Source organism: Rhineura floridana, chromosome 1, assembly GCF_030035675.1.
Source record: "Rhineura floridana isolate rRhiFlo1 chromosome 1, rRhiFlo1.hap2, whole genome shotgun sequence".
Lineage (NCBI taxonomy): Eukaryota > Metazoa > Chordata > Lepidosauria > Squamata > Rhineuridae > Rhineura > Rhineura floridana.
In genome coordinates this window covers 212,227,488-212,249,904 of record NC_084480.1, presented here as the reverse complement: position 1 = coordinate 212,249,904, position 22,417 = coordinate 212,227,488, and the positions used below count along the sequence as shown (strand labels likewise).

Genomic DNA, 22,417 nt, shown 5'->3' with positions numbered 1-22,417 from the left:
GCAGCGGGCTGGAGCGACCACACTGGACGAGACAGAACAGAAGGATTTCATGTGGAAGGGAGATATATTGCACCATCAGGAGGCGATTTACGTGCCCCCCGGAGACTTGAGAGCCAGAGTGCTACGTCAATGCCATGATTCCCCCACGGCAGGACACTTTGGGGTCTTCAAAACTATCCAAGTCGTCACCCGGGACTTCTGGTGGCCCAAGGTGAGGAAGGACGTAGAGCATTACGTCTGTTCCTGCCCTACGTGCATGAGAGCAAAACATGCCACAGGGAAGCCAGCGGGTTTGTTGGAGCCCCTTCCTACTCCTTCTGCTTCATGGTGAATGATCACTATGGACTTTATTACAGATCTCCCCCCTTCTCAGGGAAAGACCACAGTTTTGGTGGTGGTTGATGCCTTCTCAAAAATGGCTCACTTCATTCCATGCGCTGGACTTCCAAACGCTCAAGACACAGCCAAGCTATACATCCAACACGTGTACAGGTTACATGGACTACCCGATAGTCTGGTCTCCGATAGAGGAACGCAATTTACTGCGCGTTTTTGGAAAGCACTGTGGAAATTACTACAAAGTGAATTAAGACTGTCATCTGCTCATCATCCTCAAACCGATGGACAAACTGAGAGACTAAATGCGGTTTTGGAACAGTATTTACGCTGTTATGTGGGTTATCAGCAGGACTATTGGTTGTCTTATTTGCCTTTAGCCGAGTTTGCCTACAATAATGCGGTGCATTCGAACACACAACAGACCCCGTTCTTTTTCAACTTCGGCTACCACCCCAAGGCATTCCCTGCCCCACAGGACACTCTCTCCATTCCTGCTGCAGAGGATTACATGCAAGAACTTCACGCTATGCAGCAGTTACTTCAGGAGCAGTTGGAGCACGCTAAAGCGGATTACAAGAGAACCACTGATCAACATCGTCAAGAGGGGCCCCCCATTCAAGTGGGAGACCAAGTTTGGGTGTCTACCCGGTATCTATCTATGCCTGACCGGTGCCAGAAGTTGCAGGACAGGCGTATAGGACCTTTCGAAGTGGATGCACAAATAAATCCCGTCGCTTATAGACTGAAACTCCTTGTCACTTTCAAAATGCATCCCATTTTTCATCGGGCATTACTGATGAAAGACTCTCCTTCTGACCCGCACCGCCCGCGGGTCCAGCCAGTGCCCCATTGTTAATTGAGGGGGAGGAAGAATACGAAGTACAGGAGATATTGGATGCGAGGAAGAGATGCGGGCGCCTCCAATATCTCATTCATTGGAAGGGATATGGTCCATCAGAACGTTCGTGGGAAGCAGTGGAAGATGTGCACGCCCCGGACTTGGTGAGAGACTTCCATGAAACCTATCCTGCAAAACCCAGACCTCAGGGGAGGGAAGAGTTAAGGCATGGAGAGGGGGATGATGTCGAGCCTCCGCTCTCTCTCGACGAGCAGGGAGGGGGAAGGCATGAATTGCAGGCGCCTCCACGGCCAGAAGGCGCGGAAGGTCCAGCTGTTGTTGTGTCTTTTCCAGCCTTGGGGGAAGGGAGTGTGTTAGATGGTCCGTCAATTCCCACGGGTGAACCCTCCCCCTTTCAGGATAATGCTCAGCCGCCAAACGCCCTCTCGGAGCCGTTGGGGGAGGATTCCGAAAGAGCAGTAACTCCTCCTTTGCCAAGCGGTGAAAGAGTCGTAACTCCCCCTTTGTCCACCCGTAACTTGAGATGTCTGAGGCTTCCCCGCCTTCTACTTCCCTGTCTGTTGATAAGGACCCTGTTTTGTCAGACGAGCCCTTGGAAGTTCGCCCCCCTTCACCTCGTTCTCGACGGCGGGAAAAGCGTACTGGTCAGAGGGTGGGGGTACGAAGGAGTGGGAGATTGCGCTCCAAAACTTCCCCTATATAAGTCTGCTGAGTTGGGAGGGGGTGTTGCATCAACTCTCTTTTACGTTGCAGAGCAGGTCTAAAGTGTTGTTAGGGAATTATAGTGAGTTATTGTAGGAATCTATGAAGCGCACTGCTTTTGATGTTTCCATTACTCTAATAAAACAAGATTTACTTGCACCAACCTCTCAGCCTCTTGGGTTCGATTCTGGATGGGACAGGTAATAAGTGCACACAAGTAGCTCACTACAGGCTGGCAACCACCACAAGCATGCTTTTCATGTGCTTGTTCCATAGTCACCATGTGCCTGCTGGTTGTGTGAATAAGTCCTATGACATAATAGTTTTCATTGTTCATGCAAGAAATTTTCATTCAGTTGCACTATTAGCCAGGAGATATGTCAAAAGGACCTTAATTTCATTGAGAAATGTCAATATTGGACTAGTCAATTGACCGCATCTTTTTAATCTGGTCAGATGCCCAGACCTATAATACTTTGAAGCAGTCAGCTGTAACTATTAGTGTGGTCCATCTTAAGTATTGATATCCTGGTAGAACAAGTCATAGAATTGTGCTAGGGCCTTACTTTTCAAGTTATTTTAAACATTTTATTAGTCACCGTGAGTATTTTAAAAGTAGAAAGCCAATATTTAAAATGATAAGAATAAACAAGAGAAGTATTTTATTTATGTATGTGTTTACAAATTTATATAGCACTTAAACAGAGAATATTTAACAGTGAACAAAATAAATTCTCATAAGAACAATATCAATCCAATATATGATGCAATTCATTCAGAAAATATTACACAGATAAGATATGGCTGGCTCATACTCCGGGGTAAGCTTGTGTGAATAATAATAAAATCCAATAATCTAAAATACTGTAATACTGTACAAACATAGGATATCCATCCATTCTGATTCTTTCAGACAGTTAGTTCTCTCCCCTCCAATCTGAACCTAGTGCAACCTCAGATTCTCACAGACACATAGTCTGAGACTATAGCACTTTTCAGGACCCAAAGATTGTTTAATAGAAAAAGGGTAGGGAAGGATAATTATTGATGGCCATTTCTGGGCTGGTGTCAGGTTGACATCACTGAGCACTTGCTAAGAAAGGACCAGACCCTAGCAGAGGGCCCTCCTCCTGCAGTGCTCCTCCTTGCTGTCACTGCCAGCTCACCTGCCCTCTCTGAGTGAATGAAAAGGAGCAAGGAAAATAAGAAATAGCTTCTATTTTCATTTACCTTTTCCACTGGGTAGTGGTGTTGATTGAGCCCAGATGAAAAAGGCACGTATCAAGAGTGTGGGAGGGGCCCACTGAAGGCATCTTACCCGAGGGCCCACCAAAAATCAGAGATGACACTGCCATTTCCCTGGGAACACCCATGTCTTATGTTAAAGCCAGCTTTCCCTAACCTGGTGTCCTCCAGAGGTTTTGTACTATAACTCCCATCAGCCCCAGTCAGCATAGCTGCAGCTGTTGAAAGTTGTAGTCCAAAATATCTGGAGGGCCCCAGGTTGAGAAAGGCCACTTGAGATATTCCTCCTCAGATAAATCTTCCTTAATTACAAGTTAAGCTGATGTTTCTGTATGAAGTAGGTAGAATAGAACAGGATTACTTATACATTGATTTCATTGATCTCCTTCCAGGCAGGCTCATTTTGCAACCCTAGAGTTAGCAGGAAATTCCAGAGATACCAATGCTGCAAACTTAACATTTTCTTAATTAGACCATATTTTGTGTGTGATATGTATGACTGCACCTCTTTATTGCAACTTTTTACAAAAAATTCCTCCGATAATCATTTAACAAACATATATTTAAATAAGAATAAAATAAAGGGTTCACATCAACTCTGTTTTTATTTATTTTAAAGAAAAGACTGCAGTATTGGGACTTGGGGCTCAAATATATCAAGTTTCATTTCTTACCCTTCTGCTAATAGATTTTGGTTGATGACTCTTTCATTCTTTCCAGATCTGTAAAACAGAGATGATGTGCGGAATGCTTTTGTGAAAAACCTGGGATCTGTAGGTATACCTTCAGGGCCACCTTCCACTCAAGCTTTCCAGGTGCATTCCCCTCATTAATAAAACATTGGACCAGTATATTCTACCAGGTGATTCATAAATTGCACCATCTGGGCAGGAACTAGAGTCAGCAAAACTAAGCAAATGTGTGCTAATGGAAAAGAACAAACAAGCACTTTGTATTTTCTGTTTCTCGAGCTTAAATTAGAGTCTTGCAATTGTAATCTGAATTTGGAAGCAAGGATACAGATATGCAACCTAATAGTGGGCATGCACAAGTGGGCAAGCGTATCAATGTAGATTCATAGGCTTTTGTGTTCAACCAACTGGTCTAGGGATGGCCAATATCCCCAACCGGGAAGGCCACAATTTCACCATCACCCCACTCTAAATTCAGTATTTTCAGAATTGCAATGTGCAAAATGTTAGCAGCCCTGCCTCCCTGCCAATCCATCTGTCCTCTGAAGCAATAGCCCTCTGAAGTAGTAATGGACATATGAAGCCACTAATCTACTAGCCCCTTCCCAGAGCTTGGAAAAGTTACTTTTTTGAACTACAACTCCCATCAGCCCAATCCAGTGGCCATGCTGCCTGGGGCTGATGGGAGTTGTAGTTCAAAAAAGTAACTTTTCCAAGCTCTGCCCCTTCCCCATTTTGGCTGGAAGAGGACTATTCATAATAGATGAAGATTGGGATTTTAATTTATTCTGTACTAAGAACTTTCAGTGCAGAATTTTTTTTGAATCAAATGAATTATACTAAATTATGTACAGGCGGGCCCTGCTTATACAGCAGGTTCCATTCCGGACCCCCGCCGTAAAGTGGAACCCCATTGAGTATAATGGGGTACATTGCGCGAAAATGACTTGAAAATGCTGCAAAAGCAGCAAAAGCGGCTTTAAAATGGGGAATGAAAGCCGCCGCATTAGCGGAACACCGGGAAGCGAAGCACCGGTAAGCGGAGCCCTACTGTATACAAATCTCCTTTTGATTCACATGAATTCTCCAACCACTCTGTCTTGCAAAAAAACCTGTTGTTTTTAGGAAGGGAATGTACAGGAGAGGGTTAATGGAGCAAGACATACTCCCTTAACTGTCCTGGCAAAGTTGCTGAATACGTCTTATGTTAGAAAGATTGGTTGATTGTTTTCAGTAGCAGGATCCTCTTCAAGTCTTCTGATTGGTTAGGAGACACCTGGCATGCCTTTATCCCCCAACTTATAGATAAGGATGAAGTAACCCATATCAGTATGTGGGGAAATATAGACTACAATTTTGGAGTGGCTCACAGAGGAACACACAGAAGGGGCTTTCACATGTTACATTAAACAAGTGTGCAATTTGTGATCCTGTGTACACGAACAGTTAAGGTGCACACTTGTTCAGTTATTCAAATGTTTACATTCAATGAGTGTACAGTCTGTACCTATGCACACAATAGTTGAGCTGTACATATCAGCAAGTGTACACTTTTTCACACAAACACTTGTATGTGTGTACAGACAGCTTGTACCTTTGTTTAGTGCAATATGTGAACAAACCTAGAGAAAACTCAGCTTTTGTGCTCTATAAACTAACAGCTCACTCTCTCTCTGATTGAGTTTTTAACCTGGGTCTTCACCTATGCTTAACCTGTATATTTGGAATTAAACTCAAATATTACAGAATGTCATAAGCCTCCAAAGGAAAACTAACCATGAGTAAATACTGTGCCCCCAAATTTCTCATTGCTCAGAGACAGTAGCATTGGGAAAGATCTGTCACTGAGTGAGCAGACAGAGAAGCAAGCTCAGGTTACACTCTCCAGCAGGCATCACCTGTATGCATGCATTGCTCTGCTTATGTGGTGCATGCTAGTGCCACCACTGCTGCATTGTTGTTTGAGTGGGCACCAGGTGGAACAATGAGTGAACAGCAGTGAGGAATTGGAGGACAGACCTGTGTGTGCCACATGGCCTGGCCTGGCCTACACCCCCCAAGCTACCTTGCTTCTCCCATGCCCCCATGTGGTGGGTGATACTGTCCTGTCACCGGTGTTGAATTTAGATTGAGCTGCCAGTCTAGTCAGTTTTTGTATGCTGAAAATTGTGTGTGTGGTGCTATCTTGTTCTTCAGCTCAGGCAACAAGATATATTGGGTGATATGGCCATCAGGACTTGAATACACTTAGTTGTATGTAACAGGTCGGCCCTATGCACAGCAGATGGACAGAGGGTTGGACCACAGAATTAGGAATTATTCCAACAGAAAAAAATACCCAAGTCCTACTTGTTTGAGCTCTGATTAAACGCTAACATTTTTTACACCAATGAGGATGTAACTCCATTTTGCTGTATTCAGCCTAAAGAAATTTGGTTTCCTTTTAGGTTCAAAAAGAGGTGAGAATTTGAAGAAATGGCACTAAGCACTAAGCAAAAATATATATGGCACGAAGAAAAAACTTAGGCAGAAAAGAGTTTGCTTTTTTAAAAAAAGTTTAAGAAAAGCTCCTTGTAGTGCAAACAAATTTAGAAGTCTTCATAGTTTGATCTTAATTGTGTGTGACATATTTTGAGTTAGATAAATATTTTTTAAAATAACCTTTCTCCTTATAAAGTCCTCTGTCTTTTCCCCATGCACATCTCGGGAGATTTTATATGCTCAGTCATGTAGAAAATTGTTCTGCTGTTACATAATGTTTTGTTCCTCTGTGTGTGTGAGAGAGAGAGAAAGAGGGAAAACCTGTATTGTAAGTCTTCAGCTCTGAAATATTATTTATTATTAAATTTATATCCCATCCTTCCTCCTAAAGGGAGCCCAGTGCAGTAAGCAACAGTGACAAAACACTAAAAAAACCCTTTTAAAAATCTTTGAAATGAAGTATCTTTAAAAACAGTTACAATACAGATACAGACTGGAATCATATCTACTTAAATGGCATTGATGAAATTGATGAACATAAGAACATAAGAAGAGCCTGCTGGATCAGGCCAGTGGCTCATCTAGGCCAGCATCCTGTTCTCACAGTGGCCAACCAGGTGCCTGGGGGAAGCCCACAAGCAGGACCTGAGTGGAAGAACACTCTCCCCTCCTGGGGCTTCCGGCAACTGGTTTTCAGAAGCATGCTGCCTCTGACTAGGGTGGCAGAGCACAGCCAACTGGCTAGTAGCCATTGATAGCCCTGTCCTCCATGAATTTGTCTAATCTTCTTTTAAAGCCATCCAAGCTGGTGGCCATTACTACGTCTTGTGGGAGCAAATTCCATAGTTTAACTATGCGCTGAGTAAAGAAGTACTTCCTTTTGTCTGTCCTGAATCTTCCAACATTCAGCTTCTTTGAATGTCCACGAGTTCTAGTATTATGAGAGAGGGAGAAAAACTTTTCTCTATCCACTTTCTCAATGCCATGCATAATTTTATACACATTTATACACAATGAAGAGACCGGAGTATTCCAGAATGGAGGATATATCTCCCTGAACCCCACCTATGCTAAGATTCATGCTTTATACTGTCTGAAAGCTGCTATAGATGGAGTAGGGAATTCTTTGGAGGATTTTCACTAGTATAGAATATTGCTGGACGCAGCATCAAAGTCTCTAACCCTAAAAACACAGCCTACTTCACCAGCAGAGATGAAGGTTGTTAAGCTGAAGTATCAGCTTGTAAGGTTGCCAAGTTGCAAGCTAATCCTGAAATTTGCAATTGGGTCTTAATATTTCCTTATGCACCAGGAGAGAAGGCAGCTGCAGCTTCTCAGACCAGTTCATTCCCCAGCCCATCTGCTGTGTGGCAGACCTGGAGCTCTTTTCATTATAGCAGATGGGAAGAGAGCAGACAATGAGACTGAAATAATGGGTAGGGAAGAGTCAAACCCAAGCCTCGCTTTATGTATGGTTACATCAGGATGTTTTTAGGTAAATTGCAGTTTATGTGTATCAGTCATGCAGATCAGTCCGGCAACATGAATGACATGAGTCCATTATGCGGCTAGTATGTTGGAATTCCAACTCTTATTCAGGATGAACAAGAAAAGCGCATTTTCTGAATGACTGATTAGAGAAGGAGCTCAGTAAAATGACCTTGTAGAATAGTAGAAGTTGGGTTTTTTGTCTCGATTTCCAAATTGTTTGCACTTTTAACTTTGCAAGTTATCGAAAATTTAGCCACTCTATCACTGAACCAAAATATCAGAGGTCTTCTTGTGAATACTACAGTCGTATTCATAAGTGCATGTCTATTGCTTGATTTCCCATTATTTGATTACTCAACACTTTATGCAGCTGAAGTTTAATGTATGAACTGACTCCATCTGAAAGTATTACATTTGAAGTGACATTGGATGACAAGAAAATTCTATATGTGGTATTTTATAAGATCTGTGATGGTCTATTCACACATGCAAGCAAGTGTGCATGTGTGAACCAATGTTATATGATCTGGTCACATCATACAGTTAGTAATTATTATTAAAAATAAAGTTGAAGGCCAAATGTCTAATTGTCATTATATTTCCAAAGCATCCAACAAAACAACTTTTAAAAATGGGCATGAAAAAACAATTTGTCAGTTTTCAAACATATCAGAAAATAACAGTAGGCATTGTATTTCCACAGAAAAACTAACCTTATTACATGTTTTTGAAGCATACTTGCTGTTTTTCCAGCAAATATCCTATAGATGTTATTGGAGCTAAAAGAAACGTTTGTTTGGATACAACAGTTCATCCATCATACACAAACATGGACAAACAGTGCCCATAATAAGTTCTATGCTAATTATAGGCAAAAATTCTGAAATAGGAATGATTTTAAACAATGAGCAAGTGGCAACCCTATCCCATATAATTTATTTATTTTAAAAGGTATTTTTTTACTGCCCTTCACATTCCCAGAGCAGTTTACAAGAATTAATTCATTTAAACATTCTCCATAAACTAAAACAACAGAAAATCATAAAAGTACTACAAAACTGCCAGAGATTAAATTAATACATTAAAAAACAGGAAAATATAAAGGACTGTGCCTGGCACTAAAAGATAATAAGCCAGGTGCCAGGACAATTTCTCTGTGGAGTGTGTTCCACAACTGAGGCACCACCACCAAGAAGACCCTCTCCTCACTTCAGTTCAGACACTTCATTTCATGTGGTGAGAGCCACCCACAAGAAGTTTTCCAGGAAATATCTTAATGTACATGAGGAGACAGATGATATCTCAGGTATAAGAATGATGGCCTAAACATTTGAGTACAATGAATGAAAACAGCAACTGATAGGAAAGACACTTAGATGTAGAAGGTTTTTTCCCCTTCCCAATCAGTTCTCCTTTTGCATTTCTTAACCTTCATCCAGCAATAACAATGAATCAACATGTCACTCATACTCATTCAAATTCAGCCTAGGGTGCTTGCATAGATTTGTCCACCAATACTAGAATGAATTTTAATAAAATGACACTATGCCTATTTTGTGTAAACACCACTTATATCACCTAATCATAAATTTAAGCAGCTTTTGTACTTTGGTAAGTCATGCATTATAAGCCATGCATTGTAAGCCATGCAGACCTGAACAAAATATTATACAGCCACAAGAGTGGCTGTATACTATAGCCAGCGTGGATTTTTCACATTCCGCAATGTTAAATTGAAAATACCCTCCATGCCATTCTGATGCTTCCCATAAGCTCATTTCAAAATAAAACATTACCAAACTTACAGTCCTGGACTCAGAAACGCTTGCTTAACAACCCTCTCAATTTTCATGGTGATACACAAAACAGTCAGAGAGAATAGAGAGTTCAAAATCTAAAAAGAGAAAAAAATTCCAGAGCCCTTTTGGACTTTTTTCTGCCAGAGTTCTCATAATCTGTTGAAATTCATTAAAAATCAGCCATGTTCACAGAGTACCTGTAATCCTACTGACCTTCCCCCATACTCTGACCTTCATCTTCTGCAGTTTAAAAGTTAAAAAAAATGCCTGTCTGATTTTTAATTAATTTAAGGAATGTTGGCGTGAAGCAAATGATAACACGGGGCATGCTCAGTAAAAATCAACGGTCAGTGTTCTAAACACCTCACAGCTGCTGGGCTTGGCTAATCAGGAGGCCACACCCACACCAGACTTTGATTTCACTTGAGACAGTCATGGCTTCCCTTAAAGAATCCTGGGAAGTGTAGTTTGTGAAGGGTGCTGAGAGGAGACTTCTATTCCCCTGAGAGAATGGTTTAACAGTCAGGCACTCTGATGTAAGGTCTGTGAGGGGAACAGGGTGTCTCCTAGCAACTCTCAGCACCCTTCACTAACTACACTTCCCAGGATTCTTTGAGAGAAGCCATTAGAAATTGTTTTAAATTGTGTTTTAACTTTTTAAAAGATGTGTTTTTAAATTTGTTTATTTGGTTTTAATGTTTTTAGTTATTGTAAACTGCCCAGAGAGCTTCAGCTATGGGGCAGTATATAAATACAATAAATAAATAAATAATGATTGTCCAAAGTGTAATAGAGGCCTGGTGTGGATGTGGCCAGGGACAGCTTTGTTTTAAATTTGGGTGGGAGGTAGGGTTGCCAGGTTCAGGACCTGAGACTGATCTTGTATTTTAAGAGAAGAGAAAGTCAGCCAAATGCAGGTGTTATTGCAACATTGTAATGGGAAAAACCACAAGGTGGAATTCTCCCTTGCCCCTGCACAACTTTTAAAGATACAGAAGACCTCTTGGTTGCCAGGCCCAGCCTCCAAGAGGTCTTATGTATCTTTAAAAGTTGTGCAGGGGGAAGGGAGAATTCCACCTTGTGGTTTTTCCCATTGCAGTGTTTCAAGAACACCTACACTTAGCTGACATTCTCTTCTCCTAAAAATACAGGATCAGTCTCAGGCCCTGAACTGGCAACCCTAGTGGGAGGCTACATGTGTCTGCTGTAGAATAAAAAGGTGGAGGAATGAATGAATGAATAAATTTATTTTGGTCCATGACCAGCAAAAGGTGGAGGAAATGCTGAAAAGCAATGATACTGTTCACAATGTTTTCCTTTAAGAAAGGAAAGGGGCTTCCCTACTGTGCAGTGCCCACCCACCCAATCTCCTCCCCTCCCCCTCCCTGCCCCTCCCCCAGCTCAGTGTTGGACTACGACCTGGAAGACCAGGGTTCAAATCTCCACACAGCCATGAAGCTCACTGGGTGACCTTGGGCCAGTCACTGCCTCTCAGCCTCAGAGGAAGGCAATGGTAAAACCACATCTGAATACCATTTACCATGAAAACCCTATTCAAAGGGTCGCCATAAGACCGGTCGACTTGAAGGCAGTCCATTTCCATTTTCAAACATGATTGCACAGAAATAAATCCCACTGAACTCAAAAAGTATGCAAATAACCAAACCTACCCTCCCTTCTCCCTCCTATCCCCTCCCTCTTTCCCCTTCCTTCCCCCTTCCTTTGCCCCTCCCCCTCCCCTCCCAATCCCATCCTTCCCCTTCCTCTTCCCCATGGATTGCACAGAAGTAAATGCCATTGAACTCTATAGGATGCAAAGGATCAATCCTGCCCTCCCCTCCCCCTTCCTTTGCCCCCCTCCAATATGCTCCTTCCCCTCCCCCCTCCCTCTCCCCCTCCCACATGGTTAGTTTTACCTATCCTAATCATGATTGCATAGGAGTAAATTCCATTGAAAATAATCATGCAAATGATCAGACCTGCCTTTCCCCTCCTTCTCCTTTCCTCTCTCTCCTCCCCTCCCCTCTTCCTCCTTCCTCCTCCCCTGCCCACTTCAGCCCTCCATCCTTCCCCCCCGGTCAGTTTTACCTATCCTAAGCATGATTGCATGGGAGTAAATCCCACTGAACTCAATAAACATGCAAATGATCACATCTATCCTCCCCTCCCCCTCCTCCCTGCTTCCATCCCAGTCCTCTCCTCTGCCTTTCCACCCCTCCATCTTCCTCCTCCTCCCTTCCCCATCCCCTCTGGTCAGTTTCACCTATTCTAAGCATGATTGCAGGGGAGTAAATCCCACTGAACTCAATAAGCATGCAAATGAGCAATCCTTTCTCAGCAAACTTGCACAGGATCCCATTTCTTACCTCCCGGATTAAAAAGCAGGGAAATTCACTAATAGGCAAAAAACCCTTGCAGTTTAAGAATGTACCTATAGCCCACAGATATTTCTATCCAACTTTAAAAAGCAGGGAAATTGGGCAGCTATAGTGAATGCATCAGGGGTGCAGGACACCTGACCTCCTCTCTGAGATATTGGACTGCCCTACAAATTTGTCAAAATGCAAACACCATTTGGGTTGGTCTTTCACACTCCAATCCACTTGCTGTGTAGCTTGGAAGAATTTGGTAACATGTGCCTCTGATCATATGGTGAGTGGTGGCAACACCTGCAATCAGTCCAAATAATAGAAAGAAGACATGTGCTGTGCTGATCTTGTTTTAGCCGGGAGGAAGCAACATTATTAAGACAGTTGATATAGTTCAGATGGTCACTTTAAATATGTCTGATTTACTTTGCAATTTTAGTGAAGTTTCCTATAGGAAATCATTTTCTTTTGCTTTTATTTCTATGAATATGTGAAGTACAGCAACACTTTGCAAAATTTACACTAAAAAACTTCAAACATAATTGTGGAATAATGGCACTGACTTCTGCAGAATAGTCTCCAGTGGACCTCAGAAGTGTCTCAATTTGCACAGATAAAACAGTGGGAAGTGAAATATATTCTAGCAAAATTCTAGGTATACTCTATGTTTTTAATTGATCATGAACACCTTGCCTTAAATAAAGTGGTTTAAACATAGCAGATTGAAAACATGCATCCTCTTTGTTCCAACCGCTAGAGGCATTGCTGAAGTAGCAACCTATTGTAACCAGTCTGATTTTACATCAAACTGCAGTTTCAGATTCAACTGTTAACGCACCCAAAATAGAAATAGAACATAACCTCCAATTTGAAACACAAAAGGCTGTCTTCACCATCATATGACATTGACCAATAAAAAGACTTTGAAATTAATAAAAATAAATTTGACACAGATTTCTAGGATGAATAATGAGAGAAATAAAATTTTCTGCTTTAGATTCTCTGTAGAAACATTAGTAACACAGGAAAGAAGCAAAGTAAGAAGAACACCAACAAACATACAAAAATATAATTCTCCATATTCGGTATGCGAGTATTATGTCTGGTTTTCCCCCCCAGATGCCATTTGGTATTACATTGTACTATATGAGTTGATGTGAATGAATCACTGAATGTATCTCTGTATGTTTTAATTTTTAGCCCCTGACGAAGGGCAATCCCTATGTGGCCGAAACACTTTGGGCTCTATTCCTCTTTTTAATAAATCCATTTGGAATCCTTCAATAAGCAATTCTTCTTCACCAGCATCTTGGGGCCTTCTCCCCCTCCCTTCCATTGTTTTGGATGCCATCCACTTTTGCTGCCTTTAGTCGTCTGCCTTGTGGTTTCCATGGCCTGGGAAAATGTTTATAGTTACTCCAAAGAACACCTGGACCAACTGTTGTTACAACCATCTATTTTCGCAGAGCATAATGGGGACCAAAACATAGATTGAGAAGATATCATTAAGCAGCACAAGAACATGATAAGAAGCAAACTACACGCTTCATCCTTGTTAGAGTATTGTCGCGTCCAACGCATACCGAGGGGTTTAAGGATCCTTAAAGTGCCTGGTATGTTTCAAGATGATGAGGAGTTTATGAACAAATGGTGTGCCATTCTTAATAAATGTTCTCAAGACCTTATGATCCTATTAGTGGACACCTCTTCTCAAATCAATTCTGAGCTAAAACTATCTCTTAATGAAACAATAGACAAATACAAGAAACAGAACGCCCCAAATATAGATCAAAAACTATCCTCGCTAGATACAGAACTAAAAAGATTTTATGAGGAAGTAAAGACATTCAAATACAAGAAATTCATGAGAGATGACAATGAGTACAAGAACCACAGAGTATACCCTTGGTTATATAAGCAACAAAAGAGGGTCACTTTCTCCACACATGAAACTTCAAACAGATCTTACACAGATTGGGACACTACCACCACAGACAGCAGTGATGCCGACAGCTCTAACTACAACATGCCTACTTTTTTGGAAGACAGAGGCAAATACAGAAGGACCACACCTCACGAGAACAATCTGAAACGTTTCAAGAACAACAAGTCCCCCCCCTTACCGTCTTCGGAAAAAATGCTAGTTATCAACCTTTCTAAGAGACATTTAAGTGCTTTAGAAACACACGTACTGGAAAAAGGACTTTCATTTGCACCCACCGCTCAGCACGATCCCGTCCAAGTTAGATTAGACCTCTTCTGCTTTTTCAGGAGAATTAAATTGTGGCACTACTTTGGGGGGACCATGTCTAAACCTGTGGAACTGACAGCAAGTTTGAAACACAGTCGAGGTTCATGCCTCCAGCGCCCACAGATCCCTCGATAATTACTTTTGAAAGACTTATTTCACAAGATCTAGAAAGAATGGAAACTTCACCACAAGACCCATGGCACAACTTGAGTAAGGAAGAAAATCACGTTTTAAGACAATTATCAGGTGATACCTCCATCACCATCAAACAAGCCGATAAAGGGGGTGCCATAGTCATTCAGAACACTCAGGATGACAAAGATGAAATTTCCTCACAACTGTCTGACACCACAGCATACCAAATATGTCCTAATGACCCTTTGGCTGGTTTGCACATGAAATCCTTATCGCTCTTGAGGAAGGCTTTAATTTGGGTTACATAACTGTGGAGGAGCAAAAAGTTTTGCATACTCAAAATCCCAGGACACCGTTTTTTTACACCTTGCCTAAGATCCATAAAGGTATTATACCTCCTCCAGGAAGACCCATAGTCTCGGGCTGCAATTCCATCCTAGAACCATTATCGCAGTTTGTGGACCATTATTTGAAGCCTTTCATACCATCTATTCCATCATATATATGAGACTCCACTGACTTCATTAATAAGACACAGGCTATTCATGTAGAGCCTCAGGATATTTTGGTCACCATAGATGTGCGATCCTTATACACCAATATACCACAAGAACAAGCCATAGACGTCATTCGACACACATTGGACAGAAGGACATTTAGACAACCCGCGACCCATTTTCTCTGCTCTTTAGCAGAGATAGCGATGTGCAAGAACTACTTCAAATTTGGAAACTCTTTTTATTGGCAAATTAAAGGGGTAGCCATGGGGTGCCCCATGGCCCCAGAAGTGGCCAATCTATACATGGAACACTTTGAGAAAGAGCTCACTACCCCTTCCAGCCCTTTTTCTGAACAACGTATATGCTGGTTACAATACATAGATGATGTTTTCCTTATCTGGAGAGGTGGGGTTGATCGTCTACAAGAAATTTTTGTATGGGTCAATGGTAAGAACGGCCAAATCCAGTTTGATTCGGATTTCAGTCCAGTTGAAATCAACCTTTTAGATCTTAGAATTATTAAACAATGAGTCCATCTGTGTACATCATTATACAAAAAACCCACTGACAGGAATACGTATTTAAGATATGATAGTTCACATCCTAGGACATTAAGACAAAACCTACCCTACAGTCAGTTCCTTAGAGTGAAACGAAACTGCACTTCTAACAGGGACTTTAGACATCAACCTTTGATCCTGAAGAAGAATCTATCAGAGAGGGGCTACCCACAAAAGATAATAGAGGACAACTATAGGAAAGCCTTACACAAAAAACATTCAGACCTTTTAAAACTTACACCAAAAACAGCTTCTGAACGATTGCAGTGCAACTTGACTTTTGACCACATCAGTAACAAGCTACAGAACAGAGTAAATTCAGAGAAAACTCACATCATCCCAGGGCTGTAGTAGGCACAAATGCCTCCATGGGGCACCACCCTTGTGGCCATTGTGTCTACTGCAAGTACACGCAGAAAAAGATAGGATTTACCAACCCTATTAATCAGAAACAATATACTCTGAAACACTTTTCCACATGTAATACATCCAATGTCGTTTACATCATTCAATGCAGCTGTCCCAAGATGTATGTAGGTCAGACAAGTAGAGTCCTCAAAAAGCGTGTAGGTGAATATGTTAGCAACATAAGAAACAGCCAATCAGGATCTCCCCTGGTCGAGCATTTTGTCAGATGTGGACATTCTTTAACAGATTTCAATTTCTGGGTACTAGAAAAAGGTGTGCAGGGTACTCAGACTGTATTGAGAAGAGAACTGGCGTGGATCTTAGAACTTAAAACGCTTATCCCCAATGGGTTAAATGAAGAGTTGGAGTTTCTTCCTCTTTTATGAATCTTACACTTTACTGACGATCCCTTAGACACAGCTGTGGTCGTTTCCTCTGTCCCAGAGCTAACAGGCAATTGAATGAGTGTATATAATTCCAGGCTTTCAGCTATAGCTGCTACATGGTTAATCTTACATTGCATAGAATTGGCATAAATACTATTTGTACTAATTGTATATTTTGCCTACAATACGATTCCAGAGACACACTTTATATTCGGTATGTGAGTATGTCTGTTTTCCCCCCAGATGCCATTTGGTATTACATTGTACTATATGAGTTGATGTGAATGAATCACTGAATGTATCTCTGTCTGTTTTAATGTTTAGCCCCTGACGGCCAATCCCTATGTGGCCGAAATGCGTTGGGCTCTGTTCCTCTTTTTAATAAATCCATTTGGAATCCTTCAATAAGCAATTCTTCTTTACCAGCATCTTGGGGCCTCCCCCCCTCCCTTTCTAGTGATACAGTGCCATAAAAAAGTATTTGCCCCCTGTCTGAAAAGGGAACCTGAGTGAACAAATAACACAAAATTTTGATACTTATTTCATTTATTTATTAAAGAATGTTAAGCAACACCCAGTGCCCCTGTGCGAAAAAGTAAATGCCCTCTTACTGAAAACCTGGTTAAGTCACCTTTAGCAGCAATGACTGGAACCTAATGCCCTGGGCTCCTGCTGGGAGGAAGGGTGGGATATAAATGAAATAATAAATAAATAAATAAATATACCAGTCACATGTTTACATTTGGATGGTGAAGGCTGATCAATCTGCACAACTCCATCCATAGTTCAATTATATTTGTTTTCCTGAAACATACACAGAAAACATTACAACACAATCAATATGACACTACAGCATATGCTTACAAATCAAGAATTGTGGATATAATAACAAAGGTACAGTGAAAATCATTGACTTTGGGGTTACACTTATTAGTTTGTAGCTCTCTGGGTTACCTTTAAATTGAGACCTTAAAAATTAAAACCCATCAACTAGTTATGAAGATATTGATGATTCTGTGAACTTTGATGATGGCCATCTTGATGATGTCATCAAAACTATACACCACACACTGTAGAATTACACCATGGAAATTAGGTGCCTACAGGTAGTTTCTGATCAAATAAAACCAACCGCACTTTCTTTTCACTAATTCTGCCACAGGGCATGATTTTTCTACATATGCTCCTGGACTAGAAGCAGAAGGGCCTGTCAGATGATGTGATAGGAAATCCTCTTCAGCTTTGCCCCCATCTTCTCCTGCTCTGTCTATTCTAGGTCCATTTTTGTGTTGCATAATTATTTTGCAAATCACTGCAGCAGCACATTGGCTAATCTGGTTTGAAGTATCAATATGACATTGATGCAATGTCCTGGGTTAGCTCCTGTTACCAACCAGTTGTAACTTTCAGTTGCCACAGCAGAACACACATCTGAGCCTATATTCTTATTTGCCTATTCAGACAGTCCATAGTGTTAGGCTGTTAAGGACTGTTGTTGTCAGGTACCATGAGGCACTCTTACAGAAAAGAATATCTGCCAATCATATCTGACATCAGAAAAGGCAGCTTTTTGAAACCACTAGAAGAACATTTCAAGCTCCCCAGATATTTTTATGCTCACTTGAAAGTTGCCATTCTCCTGCAAAAGAATTTCAAAGGGAGACTTCAGCATGAAATAGCTGAATTAGCACTTATGCATGTGTTAAAAGCACTTAAAGCTAAATTTGGTTCTATTCATTTGGGCTTGGATAGAGAAAATGGTTTTCTATTAATTTACTTAGTAATGCTAAGATTATTGTGATACCACCAATTACTACTTTTGTGGTCACAGTGCTTATTTTGCAAACATTGGAGCTTTAATTTAATTGTCACAAATAGTATATTTTGCATTTCTTTGCCACAACCTCACTGTTTACAGTTCCTCCCCCTATACCAATGGACCCACATATACCTGTTAACTAAGGACAACATGCATAACATTAAGTGGATTCTAGACCGAAAGTTTATGTCATAATAAATGTGTTAGTCTTTAAAGTCCACAAGACTCTTTTCCCCATTCTTATGTTTGCATTAAACCCAATAGGGTAGCGGCAAATTCAGAAGTGCAGGGTCCTTTTATGATAGTCACACCACGCCCCCTCACAGCCACGTCCCCAGGATTCAGTCTCTTCTGCAATTACAGAATTATAGAACTAGACTAAAACTCCTATGTGCATAATAATAATAATAATAAAATTTTATTTTTAGGCCGCCTATCTGGCTGAATGAACAGCCACTCTAGGTGGCGTACATAATTAAAATTTAAAATACACATATAAATACAATTATAACATATTCAATTTACCCACATCTGTACACTGTAGAATTAAAATTAACCAGGGATTCTGTATGCCCGCTGAAAGAGCCATGTTTTTAGTCCTTGGAGGAAGCCTACCAAGGAGGGGACATGGCGTAGGTCACATGGCAGAGAGTTCCAGAGGGTGGGGGCCACAACCGAGAATGCCCTCTCTCTGGTCCGCACCAGTCTAGCTGTTTTAACTGGTGGGACCGAGAGAAGGTCTTGAGAGGCTGATCTCGTCAGGCGGCATACTTGGTGATGCTGGAGGTGCTCCTTTAGATACACTGGACTGAAACCGTGTAGGGCTTTAAAGGTTAACACCAACACCTTGAATTGGGCTCGGTAAACAACTGGTAACCAGTGCAGATCTTCAAGCATAAGTTTCCCCACGCTCAATCTTTCTATCTGGGAGCTAAACGGTGCCAGAAACATTTTGATTTTAAGAATTCTGAAATGAAACCAAGTGTGGGACTAGGATTTGGGAGACGAAGGTGCTTTGCTATTAAGCTCACTTTTCATTTACCCTAGGAGCCAGTCAGCATGAAAGGGGAGGTTTATGTAAGCTACTGAGAAGAGTCTTCTGAGTGATTGACTCACCGCCTTTCACTCTGATTGGCTCCAGTGAGCATGAAAGGACAAGGACACTTGTTGTTTGATAAATGAGAAGACTCTTCTCAGGGGCTAATATGCTCCCCTTTCATGCTAATTGGCTTGTACATATGGATCCTGCTTGGGACCCTGCACCCAAAAAAGTAAGAGGTCTACCATTCCCCATGACCCTGGATGACTATACCCCGATTAAGCCCATATGAAGAAGAGCCCTCTTGGATCAGCTGAAGGATCCATCTTGTCTGGCACTGTTTTTCCAACAGTGGCCAACCAGATGTTTCTTGGAACCACACAAAGCAGGTCAGGAACACCAACTTTCCCATTTGTCTCCAGTTCTAGGTAACCATACATATGCTGCTTCTCTACATGGAGGTCAATTTAGCTGTCATCATCAATGTACGTATGGGTAACTGATGACTTAACAAATCTGACCTGTTTTCTTCTGCTTTCTTTTAGGAGCATCTCAAGGCTTTTGACCAGGAAGTAAATGAGTTTGTGGACTATATGTTTGGAGCTAGAGGTAGGTGTGTTTTCCCTAGCGCTATCAGACCTCTCTCCCCTCCAGTGTCTTCATATAAGTTTAGCTAAAATCTGTATGGCTGTGAATGTGATATGTGAGAAAGGCCATAGAGCACCTGCTTTAAATGCAGAAATTTCCAGGTTCAGTCCTTGGCATCCTCAGGCAGGGCTGCGAAAGGCCCTTGTCTGAAACCCTGAGAGCTACTGCCAGTCAGCATAGAACTAAGGGGTAGCCTCTAATGTGGTGACCTCCAAATGCTGGACTACAACTCCCATCTTCCCTGACCACTGGCCATGCTGGCTAGGGCAAATGGAAGTTGAAGTTTAACATCATCTGGACAGCACCACATTGCCTGTCTCTGGTGCAGACAATACTGAGCTAGATGGCATAGTCTCACTCAGTAAAGGCAGCTTTCTGTATTTCCAACCTTGTATAGTAACTGTTAGAAAATTTTGGAGAGCCTGAGAAATCCTTCAAATCTGAAATGTCATGTTCTTTTGAAAGCTGTCATGGTATCACCTATTCCTTTTAACCTCAACAGTGCTGAGTAGTAATATATATATTATTATATATAATAGTAGTAATAGTAACAATATATATTATTATATATAATAGTAGTATAATAATATAGTATGAAATTTGATAAAATTGCATTTACACATGATAACTCCTTGCTCCATTTCTTTGCATCTTGTGCTGCAAGTGTTCTCTTGGCATAGATTTTTTAAAAAGAAGAGTTAATTGTGTGCGTGGTGAAATGCCTCAGTCTCTTCCAATTCTACTTAGACAGAGATCAGTAGATCTTTACCTGCGGACTCTCTCTTCCCTCTTCTGTGTGTTCCCCAGGTCCCATATATTTCCTTTCCTTAGATATACTCCAGACAGTGAAAAACATGTGGATGGGGTGGGAATCAGGAAGAGGAATTTGATATCTGTCAGCTTAAGGTGGAATTGCCGTTTCTAGATGATAATATATAAGTGTGCACACTGGGCTCCTGCTGAGGGGCCAATCTGGCCTTCCAACAGATTTTTTCTCGGGTCATTTTCTCAATCACTGTGCCACACCAGTTTTATCTTGTTTCTATACTTATATATGTTTGGGCACTCCAGGACCGACAGGGTAATCTAAAACCTATTTACTCAGAAATAGGTGCTTTTGAATTCAGTGGACTTACTCTCTATCAAGTGTGTTTCAGGTTCCAGCCTGAGAATACCAAAATCAGTACGTTTATTCTCTACCTCCATCCTATCCCATTATAGTCCATCTAGCAGCAATTTTGTCATTAAATATATCACACACACTGTGCAAACCTCTTATATCCGAGCCACTGACCCAAGTATAAATCTTTCTTCAGTTCAGTAGCCCTATATTTTAATTGTAAAGATATGCCCTGACGTCTCTTTAACATGATCACATATAAGAGAAAAAAGGAAAGAACTGATGAAATCAGCACCAGTTCTGCTGGAGGATCACACTAATTTTTGTGGGGGGAGGGTGGGAAAACTGGGAGATAAATGCTTTTAAAACAAAAAGAATATATAGTTGGTCCTGACAACCCTTTGGAGAACTACCAGTTGAATATGTAAGAGGATATCTCATCTAATTACTCCCCGGGAATCCCCTTTCATGTCACTCCACACACTTTCAAGCATAAGGGCTAGAAACCAGAGATGTGAAGCGAAAAAAATTGAAAAGTTGAAAAAAAGTTTCTCCCTTTTTTAAAAAAAACCCATCCTGTCCCCCCTGGAAAAATGGGGAAAAACAGAGGAAACTGTCCCCCCCCCATTTTTCCCGTTTTTTCCCAGGCCTTCACATCTTCACACTGGCTTTTTAAAAACAAAACAAAACAACAACTCTGATTTTGCAATGTGAATATTTCAATTAAAGATTTGAAAACTGACCCTTACATTAAATACAGAGGTACTTTTTCTCTCCAAAATTTCAGTGCTTTAAAAAAAACAAATTATGTCCAGAAACACAGCCGGAGTGATTGCTAATAAAAGCCACTTGGTAAATATAATAGCTCTCAAGGGTCCTCTAAAGGTACTTTAGTCAAATGAATGCCCATTTGAAAGGAAAACTTGCTTGATGGAGAGAAACCAGTTTCCAGTGAAAGGAAGCTGATATAAATAGCCTGTATCTGGTCACAGGGGGATATAATTGTGAAAACCTTTGCTTTGTGGACTACAACAAAAAGGAAAGCTATCAAAATTATCCAGAACATATTTAGTAGAACCATCAGGATTCAACTGTGGAAAGAGAAATGATTACATATTCAGCCATGCTAGCTATTGACTAGTCAAGGACAGAGAGAACATTGTGCATGTTGACTTTTGAGAAATCCATGTTCTTGCTGTTTTTTAGACAAATGCTTAAACAGAATTCACTAATAGGCAAAAAACCTTGCGGTTTAAGAATGTACCTATAGCTCACAAATATTTCTATCAAACGTTAAAAAGCAGGGAAATTGGGCAGCTATAGTGAATGCACCAGGGGAGCAGGAGACCTGACCTCCTCTCTGAGATATTGGACTGCCCTACAAATTTGTCAAAATGCAAACACCATTTGGGTTGGTCTTTCACAGTCCAATCCACTTGCTGTGTAGCTTGGAAGAATTTGGTAACATGTGAGTCACTTTGAGTCATGGCTTCTCTCAAAGAATCCTGGGAAGTGTAGTTAGTGAAGGGTGCTGAGAGTTGCTAGGAGATGCCCTATTCCTCTCACAGGCCTTC

General features: G+C 41.2%; 2 protein-coding genes across 3 annotated transcripts in view; one reads left to right on the top strand and one right to left on the bottom strand.

Annotated features, from left to right (window-relative positions):
- The window catches only part of SMIM13 (small integral membrane protein 13), a 62,674-nt gene extending 46,899 nt beyond the window's left edge, over positions 1 to 15,775 (bottom strand). The window contains exon 1 of the mRNA XM_061591962.1: positions 15,757 to 15,775. The gene's annotated coding sequence lies outside the window, so the exon portion shown is untranslated. The remainder of the gene's footprint in view (positions 1 to 15,756) is intronic.
- The window catches only part of ELOVL2 (ELOVL fatty acid elongase 2), a 62,008-nt gene that overhangs the window by 14,344 nt on the left and 25,247 nt on the right, over positions 1 to 22,417 (top strand). The window contains exons 1-2 of one of the 2 annotated variants that reach the window (XM_061591935.1): positions 16,277 to 16,431; positions 19,621 to 19,684. In XM_061591935.1, the coding sequence (XP_061447919.1) occupies positions 19,669 to 19,684 (16 nt within the window). In that variant the 5' untranslated portion in view covers positions 16,277 to 16,431; positions 19,621 to 19,668. Of the gene's footprint in view, positions 1 to 16,276; positions 16,432 to 19,620; positions 19,685 to 22,417 lie in introns of those variants that run through there. The other variant, XM_061591933.1, reaches the window with a different exon arrangement.